The 12,082-nt window shown below is 43.7% G+C and overlaps 1 protein-coding gene across 5 annotated transcripts in view; it reads left to right on the forward strand.

Annotated features, from left to right (window-relative positions):
- LOC109892569 (neurofibromin) overlaps window positions 1–9,399 on the forward strand; it is a 66,693-nt gene extending 57,294 nt beyond the window's left edge. For 2 of the 5 annotated variants that reach the window (XM_031826481.1, XM_031826482.1), the window contains 16 exons: window positions 582–643; window positions 871–1,012; window positions 1,892–1,993; window positions 2,419–2,559; window positions 2,976–3,102; window positions 3,190–3,321; window positions 3,490–3,625; window positions 3,807–3,964; window positions 4,195–4,320; window positions 5,095–5,216; window positions 5,298–5,398; window positions 5,514–5,656; window positions 5,760–5,806; window positions 5,891–6,107; window positions 7,493–7,610; window positions 7,968–9,399. In XM_031826481.1, the coding sequence (XP_031682341.1) occupies window positions 582–643; window positions 871–1,012; window positions 1,892–1,993; window positions 2,419–2,559; window positions 2,976–3,102; window positions 3,190–3,321; window positions 3,490–3,625; window positions 3,807–3,964; window positions 4,195–4,320; window positions 5,095–5,216; window positions 5,298–5,398; window positions 5,514–5,656; window positions 5,760–5,806; window positions 5,891–6,107; window positions 7,493–7,610; window positions 7,968–8,127 (2,034 nt within the window). In that variant the 3' untranslated portion in view covers window positions 8,128–9,399. The remainder of the gene's footprint in view (window positions 1–581; window positions 644–870; window positions 1,013–1,891; window positions 1,994–2,418; window positions 2,560–2,975; window positions 3,103–3,189; window positions 3,322–3,489; window positions 3,626–3,806; window positions 3,965–4,194; window positions 4,321–5,094; window positions 5,217–5,297; window positions 5,399–5,513; window positions 5,657–5,759; window positions 5,807–5,890; window positions 6,108–7,492; window positions 7,611–7,967) is intronic. The other 3 variants (XM_031826484.1, XM_031826485.1, XM_031826483.1) reach the window with 2 other exon arrangements.
- Window positions 9,400–12,082: the final 2,683 nt, after the last annotated feature.

The following is a 12,082-nucleotide window of genomic DNA, read 5'->3' on the forward strand; positions in this document are numbered from 1 at the left end:
AGTGGGACCATCATTCGTTTTTCAACAGGATAATGACCCAACACACCCCCAGGCTGTGTAAGATCTATTTGACCAAGGAGAGTGATGGAGTGCTGCATCAGATGACATGGCCTCCACAAAATGGTTTGGGATGAGTTGGACCGCAGAGTGAAGGACCGTCCGGGATTGGGAGTCCCATAGGGCCGCGCAAATTGGCAGTCATTGTAAATAAGAATTTGTTCTTGCCTAGTTAAATAATGGTAAAAAAATAAGCCAACAGGTGCTCAGCATATATGTGGGACCTCCAAGACTGTTGGAAAAGCGTTCCTCATGAAGCTGGTTGAGAGAATGTCAAGAGTGTGTAAAGCTGTCATCAAGGCAAAGGGTGGCTCCTTTGAAGAATCTAAAATATATTTAGATTTGTTTAACACTTTTTGGTTACTACATGATTCAGTATGTGCTATTTCATAGTTTTGATGTCTTCACTATTATTCGACAATGTAGAAAATAGTCTAAATAAAGATCCCGTGAGTGAGCGAGTGTGTCCAAACTTTTAACTGGTATTGTATATGCTCATAATTGTGTTTCCCCTCCTCCACAAGGCCTGTATGAGGGACATTCCTAACTGTAAGTGGCTGGACCAGTGGACAGAGCTGGCTCAGAGGTATGGTAAACTCACACCACCTTTTACCCTCTTCTAACTAACACTGACTCAGGGGAGCCAACCACACTGTCTGCTCTAAATGCTTAGCTTTTCTGATGATGTCAGAGCAATGTAAAGAGGCTTCAGACCACTTGATTGGCTTTTATAAGGCATGCGTGTGAATGGATTGTATTCATCATTCCCTCTTCTCTCCCTCCATCTCTTCCTCGCTCCCTTCCCTCCATCAGGTTTGCGTTCCAGTACAACCCATCCCTGCAGCCCAGAGCTCTGGTGGTGTTTGGGTGCATCAGTAAGAGGGTGACCCACGGCCAGATCAAACAGATCATCAGGATCCTTAGCAAGGCCAGCCCCCTGCTCAGCATAGACCGGGTCTGTGTACCATTACTCTGCCCTGCTGCTCGCTACGTCATATTATACCCAGAATTAGGACATCTCATGGAAACCACGTCCTGAAATACTGTACTATCTTGTCACATGTATATACATACCACCCTGCATACCACTGCTGGCCTGCTTCTGAAGCTAAGCAGGGTTGGTCCTGGTCAGTCCCTGGATGGGAGACCAGATGCTGCTGGAAGTGGTGTTGGAGGGCCAGTAGGAGGCACTCTTTCCTCTGGTCTAAAAATATCCCAATGCCCCAGGGCAGTAATTGGGGACACTGCCCTGTGTAGGGTTCCGTCTTTCGGATGGGACGTTAAACGGGTGTCCTGACTCTGAGGTCATTAAAGATCCCATGGCACTTATCGTAAGAGTAGGGGTGTTAACCCCATTGTCCTGGCTAAATTCCCAATCTGGCCCTCAAACCATCACGGTCACCTAATAATCCCCAGTTTACAATTGGCTCATTCATCCCCCTCCTCTCCCATGTAACTATTCCCCAGGTCGTTGCTGTAAATGAGAATGTTGTTCTCAGTCAACTTACCTGGTCAAATAACAGATAAATAAAAAATAAATATGTAGTGTATCTTGTACTGTATCTTTGTCAGTGAAAAACACACAAAAAATAGATTCTATCACTTCAAGTAACTGCGCTTGCATCTTTTGTACTTTTTTTTTAACCTGCTAAGTGACATTCAAATCCATATGAACATCACTACTCCTAGTGGTAACTTTGCACGTTTTCAAATAGATTCTGCTACAAGTATTGGGAGTAGTTGTACGGTGTCTGATCCTGTCTGTTGAAAGGGTCTGTGTTTGTATAACCTGTGCTGCCCAGACTGAACTGACCTCCTGTCTTGGGTCCCATAGGGTCTGGAGAGCTGTCTAAAGGGACCTGATAACTACAACAGCCAGGTGTTAATAGAAGCCACAGTCATTGCTCTCACCAAGCTACAGCCGCTCCTCAACAAGGTACACACAAACACACAGATGGCAACTCTCAAAGGCTAATTTAAGAGATGTGCTAAATGTTCTGGTGAGCTAACTTCCTCTTGTGTGCGCGTGTGTGTATGTATGTGTGCCTGCCTGCAAACCACATTCTGTTGAGTATAACCCACATGTTTGAAGCAGACTGACTGAGAGGAGGGAAGTTATTTTGGCCCTGGCCTGTATGTGGTGAATTGGCTGCAGAGCGACAATGGATGTTGGCAATAAATGGTCATGTGAGACTCGCTCTGACTGCAAGTGTGTTTGTTGGCCCTCCACGGCTCGCCTATACACAAGGCCGTGTGTGTGTGTGTTGGATGGTGATTGTGTGTGCGCGTGTGTTGGATGGTGATTGTGTGTTGGACAGTAGTGGTGGTGAGAGTAATTAACAGCCTGTGTTTTTCCTTCAGGACTCCCCCATGCACAAGGCTCTGTTCTGGGTGGCCGTGGCTGTGCTCCAGCTGGACGAGGTCAACCTCTACTCTGCCGGCACCGCTCTGCTGGAGCAGAACCTCCACACACTGGACAGCCTCAGGGTCTTCAATGACAAGGTACTAAACACACAAACATACACACGGTACCAGACACACCCATTCAGAAGGGTCGTCTTCCACAAACATACACACGGTACCAGACACACCCATTCAGAAGGGTCGTCTTCCACAAACATACACACGGTACCAGACACACACCCATTCAGCAGGGTCGTCTTCCACAAACATACACACGGTACCAGACACAACCATTCAGAAGGGTCGTCTTCCACAAACATACACACGGTACCAGACACACCCATTCAGAAGGGTCGTCTTCCACAAACATACACACGGTACCAGACACACACCCATTCGGAAGGGTCGTCTTCCACAAACATTCGGCTCACATTTCCGGCCAGATCTTTTTACAGTTTCACTTTGATTTCATTATCTTTCCCTAACTTGAATTGTGTGTGTTTCTCCCTGTCCAGAGTCCAGAAGAGGTGTTTATGGAGATCAGGAAGCCTCTGGAGTGGCACTGTAAACAGATGGACCACTTCGTGGGCCTCAACTTCAACTCCAACTTCAACTTTGCACTAGTGGGTCATCTGTTGAAAGGTAAGTAGGTGGAGGTGTCTAAGCCTCGGGTCGGACGGGGACTGCATGGGGACTGCTCTTTGTCTAACCACCCACCTCTCTGTCTAGGGTACAGACACCCCTCCCCCAACACAGTGGCGCGGACCATCCGGATCCTCCACACACTACTGGCCCTGGTGGGAAAACACCTCAACTGTGACAAGTTTGAGGTGAACACCCAGAGTGTGGCCTACCTGGCAGGTGAGTTAACGGAGCACTCCACAATGAAGCCATACTTTTATTTTTCAGCCATAGTAGGATTGTTCATATTGTCTTTAAACAATGATATTCTCTATTCGCATGGCAACTGTTTCTGTGTTGAAAATAAACTGATATAGTATTGAATTGACCTGTGAAATGTCTGTGTAGCTCTCCTCACTGTCTCGGAGGAGGTCCGGAGCCGCTGTAGCCTCAAGCACAGGAAGTCCCTGCTCCTCTCAGACGTTACCATGGAGAATGTTCCCATGGACACGTACTCTGTGCACCACAGCGACCCCAGCTGCCGGTGAATGACTACAGGGCTGACTGCTGAGTTGATGTAGAGGCTGATAGAGTAGCTGCAGCACCAGCTGACTAAGCAGAATTTGTCTCTCGCTGTATCGAACAATGTCAAATAGGAATTTTATGGACCGTATGTGTTCACCTTTCAGAATGTTTTGTTCTTCCCTCCCCTCCCTCTGTGTCAGAACTCTTAGGGAGAGTCAGCCGTGGACGTCCCCCAAGGTGTCGGAGCGCTACTTAGTGGTCCACTACCCCACAGGGGGGCAGATCAGCCCGCGCACACGGAAGTCCATGAGCCTGGACATGGGCCAGCCTTCCCAAGCAAACACTAAGAAACTGCTGGGTAAGACACCTGTCAGTCACTCTCTGCTGCTAGATCCAGGCCTCTGACCAACAGAGGAGTTTTAACATGCGACAACTGATCTGAGGTATTTAGACTATATACATTCATACATGATTACTTGGATATCCATAGAATATCCATGCATGTATGTACTAGTTTAGGTATGGGGAGTTGACCTGTGTATGTATGCCCCATTGTTTAACATGAGTTTTTCAACGCTGGCTCACCAGGCACTAGGAAGAGTTTTGATCACTTGATATCAGACACTAAAGCACCAAAGAGGCCAGAGATGGAGTCTGGAATCACCACGCCTCCAAAGATGAGGAGGGTGGCGGAGAATGATTATGAGTGTCCAGGTCAGTTTGTCTCCTGTATACCAGACACTTACACAATGTTTGTGGCTTTTGACACTGATTTTAAAGGGGCAACCTGTAGTTGAAACAATAATAAAGTGTTTTCCCCGCCACTGTTTCGGCAAAAAGCTGAGGCATGGGGCTGGAGAAATGTAACCAATCTCAAATTCATAGACCGCCACGGATTCAATAACTGACAATCCATGATATCAAATTGATAATTTTAACCATGTTCTGAGGCTATAAAGTGTTTGTTTACATTTACTTTGGAATAAAACAACTTTATTTTGGGTCCTGATGGGGTCAAACAATTGAAATAAGCTCATGAGCCATTTTCTAAGTTATATTGGGCCTCCAGAATGGTGCTACGGTCTAAGGCACTGTATTGCTGTGCTAGAGGCTTCACTACAGACCCTGGTTAGTTCCCAGGCTGTGTCAAAACCGACCATCATCGGGAGTCCCACTAGGTCGGTGCACAGTTGGCCCAGCGTCGTCCGGGTTAGGGGAGGGTTTGGCTGGGGGGGTAGGCCGTCATTTGTTCTTAACTGACTTGCCTAGTTAAATAAAGGTTAAAAAAAACACACACAATTTGTTTTATATATATATAATATATATATTTTTTTTTCAAGAATCTTTGGGACATATAATTCAAGTCCAAAAATTATTGTGGCAACTGCAGATTCTTTGAAACTGGCACAGGTCCCTATTGCTCTCTCTCACACCCTCGCTCTCTTTCACACACCCTCGCTCTCTCCTCCCCTCCCTTCCATTCCACAGAATCGACCCAAAGAATCTCCCACCATACCCTGAGGAAGGTGTCTGTGTCAGAGTCCAACGTGCTGCTGGATGAGGAGGTCCTCACAGACCCCAAGATCCAGGCTCTGCTGCTCACTGTCCTGGTGAGACCACTCACTCCTCTTCTCTCCCACTTCCTCTGTATTAGTTTGTGCCTATTTCTAACATGCTTGCCTCTACTACAGGCTACGTTGGTGAAGAATACAACAGATGAGTTTGACCAGAGAATCCTCTACGAGTTTTTAGCTGAAGCTAGTGTTGTCTTCCCTAAAGTCTTTCCAGTTGTGTAAGTGTTTCATTTCAACCCAATAAAGTATGTCTTTTTTCCAATCCCCTTTTAATGTGTACGCATGCGTAAATAACTTTCATCCATTCATATCATCTTGTGGTTTTCTCTCCAGTCATAACCTGCTGGACTCAAAGATCAACACCCTCCTATCACTGTGCCAGGACCCTAACCTCCTAAACCCAATCCATGGCATCGTGCAGAGTATGGTTTACCACGAGGAGTCACCCCCCCTGTACCAGCCCTCCTACCTGCAGAGTGAGACTCCACCCACTCCTCCCGCCATACTGTTACAACCATGGGTTCTGGAGTGAAAATGCCAATTTAATACTCATCAATGTTTCTTCGGTTTCTCTCTCAGGCTTTGGGTTTAATGGTCTGTGGAGATTCGCTGGGCCCTTCTCAAAGGTGAGCAGACACAACTCATTTAACTCTTTAGAGTATGGAAGGTTTATTGTCAGTGTTAGTAAATTACATTGCTTGTGCCAACAGCAAACCCAGTTCCCAGACTACGCTGAGCTGATAGTGAAGTTCCTGGATGCTTTGATTGACACGTATCTGCCGGGGATCGACGAGGAGACGAGCGAGGAGTGTCTGCGTACGCCCACGTCGCCCTACCCCCCGCCGGGCCAGAGCCAGCTCAGCATCACAGCCAACCTCAACCTCTCCAACTCCATGACCTCACTGGCCACCTCCCAGCACTCCCCAGGTCTGATCAGATACAGTGTACGCACACACACAAACACATGCAGTCAAATTCAGCCCTTCTGTCTCTTGGCAGATTTGATTCTTAGGAATAGCTGTGATACTTTAGAGTGCCCTTTATCTGAAACAAAATAAATATTTGATCCATTGACCTGTCTGCATTTTATCTTCATCTTAATATAGTCTGGCCTGTTTAGTCTTTCCATTTGACCAATCAGAAGAATAAACTTGCGCTAACAAACACATAATTAGAGAGAAATCTAAATTACCCATCCATCCATTTCCAACTGAATCCAACATCATCTGAAAAGTTCCATCCACTATATGTAGCATTACATAGTGGTTCCCCAACCTGGTCCATGTGTGAGGCTTATTCTCTCTTTCTTTAACTAATTAATGCATGATCTCAAAACGGATCATTTAGTGTTCATACACATTTCATGTTTGTGTTCCCTTTTCCTCCTCATTTGTATTGCTTGATGCGGTGTATTTTATAGACCATCTCCAACAAGTCTCATTAGAGCACCACCAAGGTGGTGCCCCCCCCCCTGAAATGACAGGTACAACTGGAAACTATATACACTCCCCTATGTATTTATTTGGACAGAAGCTAAAACTTTTAATTTGGCTCTATACTTCATCAGATGTTTGCTGTGAGGCGACAGTACAGAATGTCACCTTTTCTGTGAGGGTATTTTCTGTCTGTTTTACTGTTTAGAAATGAAAGCACTTTATGCATCTAGTCCGCCATTTGAAGGTGTCATTAGTATTTGGAAAAATTCACTTATAGTTTATGGATGCTACCATGACTGAATCGTGATAATCATGAATGAATTACAGATCATTACGAATGAATGGTAATAATGTGTGAGAAAGTAATTGATGCAGTAACAGGGGAGGTTAGCATTTTGGGGGTTATGATATCTATGCCTCTAACATTCTCCCTCAATATTATTCACGATTCATTCTTGATTTTCCGTAATCATGGTAGCATCCACATTTGTGTCCAGAACATATTATATTCTGGATGTCTATATACTTTTGGAAATGTTTCATTTGTTTTAGTCCTGAAGAACATTTGAGTCATTCATGATATGCCACTATTTGGAAGAAGGAATGAGCCTCTTGCTCTATATTGGACATTTTATTTGGAACTAAAGAGATTTAATTATATAGATATACTTGGTATGTATACTTATCTAAACCATATTGTCTGATACACCTGAGAATGCTGAATGAATCATTTTTTCCCCCTCATGATTGATTTCTGTCACTCTTTGTTATGTTTTGTTTTTGTTAATCATGTTGCTCTTTTGTTTCCTGTCATTCCTCTTTTTGGGTTGCCATGGTCACTCCCTCCTGTTTCTTTCCCACTCTGTGTCTGAGAAGCTTCTCTGCCTTGCTCTAAGTCCGCCGTTTTCACCCCACACCTCGTCCGGCCAGGTATTACAGCCCCTCGTCCCCATGCTGCTCCTCACTCCCAGGCACACGGCACAGCCTCTCAGAGGTGTGTGGGGGGAAGCAGAGGCCCATCACAAAGCCAAACAACACTATTGGAGCGTTTGTGATGAAGTCTTTGTACATAATGTTTCAATGCCCGTACACCATATGTCCTGTTTGTTCAAAACACAGAGCAACCCTGTTGCGATAAGTTGGAGCACTTACATCAGTCCATGGGTTGACTACTCCGCCTATAGTTGGATTTGTATATAACAACAGAGCATCTCTGTAGTTATATACACTCTTCAGGTGGATGTCTCAAAAGCGTTAGCATTTCTGTAGAATTATATAATAGAATAGTTTCTCAATTATCAGTGTGACATATTATACCTGATGGCGTGTGTGTCCATCTGTCCTCCGGCAGGCATCGACAAGGAGAACGTGGAGCTCTCTCCGACCACGGGTCACAGCAACAGCGGACGCACACGCCATGGTTCTGCCAGCCAGGTGCAGAAGCAGCGCAGCGCAGGCAGCTTCAAACGGCCCAGCATCAAGAAGATCGTATGAGAGATGCCCACCACTAGGACCCCCCCCCCCCCTACCAGGGCCGCCCATGCCAGTCATCATGCTGCACTTCTACTCCAACTCTCCTGTCTTATCGATCTTTCTCTTTCTCTCTCTCTCTCTCAGCCTTGATTTTCCTCCGTTTCCTTCTGTTGTTTTTTTGCGTGTTTCTTTGACCCTAACCCGTCTAGTCAGCCATATTTGCTTGACGATCAACATATATTGAAGAACTGTCTGAATATGATGTTTTGTTTGTGAAGCAGTCAGTGTCTGAGTCTGCCGTTGTTTCATTTGGTCTTTTTGTGTCACATAATGAGCTACATTGGAATCCTTTTTTAAAAACAGTATCAGTTGAAAGAAAGCACTGACATTGACAACACTGCAGAAACAGTAGGGATCATAGTATCTGAAGCCACTTTGTCTTGCTTCTTTTTTCTTGGTTGAATTTTCTATCATAATGACAAAGTATAATGAGAACCATTTCTGTGATTTGCACAACATTCTGTAATTCAACATGCATGTACATGTGTTTGTTTTTTGCCTTTAAGTGTTGTTAGTAGAAGGACATGTTTCTTCAAGCTGAGAGAGCTTTGACAATGGGGCTGAACTAGATCAAAATATGAGCTGCAAATGCCTCTCATTGAGACATGGACATGACAATAGAGATTGGACCTTGGGACCCAGTGTTGAGGAAAGGGATCCCTCTCACCCACCATCACTGCAGAGGGAGAGCACTACCCTGAAACACACACACACACACACACCGTTCTGGAGGAAATCACTGAAAGCACTAAAACCATCCTGTATTTGCAACATCTGTGAAAAGCATGGCCAACAACAGACATTAGTGGTTTACTGTGCTGTGGAGGTGGGGGCTGGATGATCAATATGCCCTGTTTGAGCTTTGTCAGGCACAATCCAATGATGCCCAAGCCATGTGTCTTCATTGGTTATTGATTGTCCAAGCTGTGGGGATTCCTCTTGATTAGGCAGTATTTTTTATTCTCACATGATGGAGTGCCAGAGAGGGTCAACTAGACAGGCCACTCTGGTGTTGGAGGACAGCAGTCCTGCAGGTTTCAGAACTTAAGCTTTTAATCAGCACGCTGTTCACGTTTCACAACACTATGTCAGGGAAAGTTGGGAAGGAAAATCTGGAGGAAAAACAGGAATAGACAATGTCCTCCTATGTTGGAATGGACATTGGAAATCCACCTTAGCTTTGAGATTTGAAATATATAATATCTATAGTGGTAGTCTCAGTTGTAATTGTCTCATTCTTGCCCACACTTACTGTAAACACATATATATGCACACACAACACACACTTGGGAGGTTGTTTTGTTCATTGTGTGCCTTTTCTAGGGTTTTCGTGTGTGTGTGTGCCGTATACAGTACCAGTCAAAAGTTTGGCCTCACCTACTCATTCAAGGGTTTTTCTTTATTTTTTACAATTTACTACATTGTAGAATATTAGTGAAGACATCAACACTATGAAATTACAAATGGAATCATGTAGTAACAAAAAAAAGTGTTAAACAAATCAAAATATATTTTATATTTAAGATTCTTCAAAGGAGCCACCCTTTGCCTTGATGACAGCTATGCACACTCTTGGCATTCTCTCAACCAGCTTCACCTGGAATGCTTTTCCAATACTCTTGAAGGAGATGCTTAGCACTTTTTGGCTGCTTTTGCTTCACACTGTGTTCCAACTCATCCCAAACCATCTCAATTGGGTTGTGGTTGGGTGATTTGTGGAGGCCAGGTCATCTGATGCAGCGCTCCATCACTCTCCTTGGTCAAATAGCCCTTACACAGCCTGGAGGTGTGTTTTGGGTCATTGTCCTGTTGAAAAACAAAGGATAGTCCCATTAAGCGCAAACCAGATGGGATGGCGTATCGCTGCAGAATGCTGTGGTAGCCATGCTAGTTAAGTGTGCCTTGAATTCTAAATAAATCACTGACTGTGTCACCAGCAAACCATCCCCACACCATCACACCACCTCCATGCATCACAGTGGAAACCACACATGCAAAGATCATCTGTTCACCTACTCTGCGTTTCACAAAGACACGGCGGTTGGAACCCAAAATCTCAAATTTGGACTCATCAGACCAAAGGACAGATTTCCACCGGTCTAATGTCCGGTATTCTTTATTTGTGTTTTCTTTACAGCAATTTGACCATGAAGGCCTGATTCACGCAGTCTCCTCTGATCAGTTGATGTTGAGTTATGTCTGTTACTTGAACTCTGTGAAGCATTTATCTGGGCTGCAATCTGAGGTGCAGTTAACTCTAATGAACTTCTCTGCAGCAGAGGTAACTCTGGGTCTTCCTTTCCTGTGGCGGTCCTCATGAGAGCCAGTTTCATCATTGTGCTTGATGGTTTTTGAGATTGCACTTGAAGAAACTTTCAACATTCTTGAAGTTTTCCAGATTGACTGACCTTCATGTCTTAAAGTAATGATGGACTGTGATTTCTCTTTGCTTATTTTGAGATGTTTTGCCATCATATGGACTTGGTCTTTTACTAAATAGGGCTATCTTCTGTATACTACCCCTACCTTTTCACAACACAACTGATTGGCTCAAATGCATTAAGAAGGAAAGCAATTCCACAAATTAAGTTAACAAGGCACACCTGTTAATTGAAATGCATTCCAGGTGACTACCTCATGAAGCTGGTTGAGAGAATGCCAAGAGTGTGCAACGCTATCAAGGAAAAGGGTGGCTACTTTGTAGAATCTCAAATGTTAAATATATTTAGATTTGTTTAACACTTTTTTTGGTTACTACATGATTCCATATGTGTTATTTCATAGTTTTGATGTCTTCACTATTATTCTACAATGTAGGAAATATTTAAAATAAAGAAAAACCCTGGAATTTGCAGGTGTGTCCAAACGTTTGACTGATACAGTATATAAACACACACATACAATACCTTATGATACAAGTATACAGTCATTACTAATCAGCTGCCTGACAATAATGAACCTGTTTGGTTAAATATTCATGTAAAACATTTAACATTCGGTACCTCTTATCAAATAAGTATTCAAACAGAAAGTCCATGACTCTAGGGACCAGAGTTGCTGAGGGTTTGCATCTACAAATGTTGCACCTGTATTTAAGACAATGAAATATTGAAGTCACAACAGTATTGTTTTCAGTTTGCTCTTTGTTTTGTGAAAATTGGTGCCAATTATGTTCCAGGATCAAAAGCGAAAGTAAATCTGTCCCTGTTCATGATGTAAATAGTAAAATAATGTAAGGTAATTACAATCAAATTGTATTGGTCGCATACACAATGATATAGTTATGAATTATTTTAGAATTTAATTTAATTGTATAATTGCAAAATAAATATTTAATTTGAAAGATTAGAAATATGAAATAAGTAATAAGGCACAGGAGGTGTAGTATATGGCCAATATACCATGGCTAACGGCTGTTCTTACGCACGATGCAACGCTGATGGCCTGGATACACCCCTAACCATGGTATATTGGCCATATACCATAAACCCGAGGTGCCTTATTGCTATTATAAATTGGTTACCAACGTAATTAGAGCATTAAAAAGAAATATTTTGTCATACCCATTATATACGGTCTGATATACCAAGGCTGTCAGCCAATCAGCATTAAGGGCTCGAACCACCCAGTTTATAGTAAAAAATAACATGGTAGTAATCACCTCAAGACACATATCTACTGAATAGTGTTCTCCATGTTTAAAATTAGCCTACTGAAATGCTGCCCAAAAAAAGCATTGTGAGGGATTGAGACTATTGTCACACAGTCTGTTCTCAGATAGGAGAACTATGTGTATTGGGAGTAAAGCTGTACAGGGTGTTACTGGCCCTTCTTGCCATTGTCTTCCCTCATTAGTCGATAGTGTGGCACTTGTAAAGGTATAGGCATAGGGGTCAGTCCCATGATGCAGTGTGGCAGGCCCTGGGATGCTGC

The sequence above is a fragment of the Oncorhynchus kisutch genome, linkage group LG6 (genome assembly GCF_002021735.2).
Source record: "Oncorhynchus kisutch isolate 150728-3 linkage group LG6, Okis_V2, whole genome shotgun sequence".
NCBI lineage: Eukaryota > Metazoa > Chordata > Actinopteri > Salmoniformes > Salmonidae > Oncorhynchus > Oncorhynchus kisutch.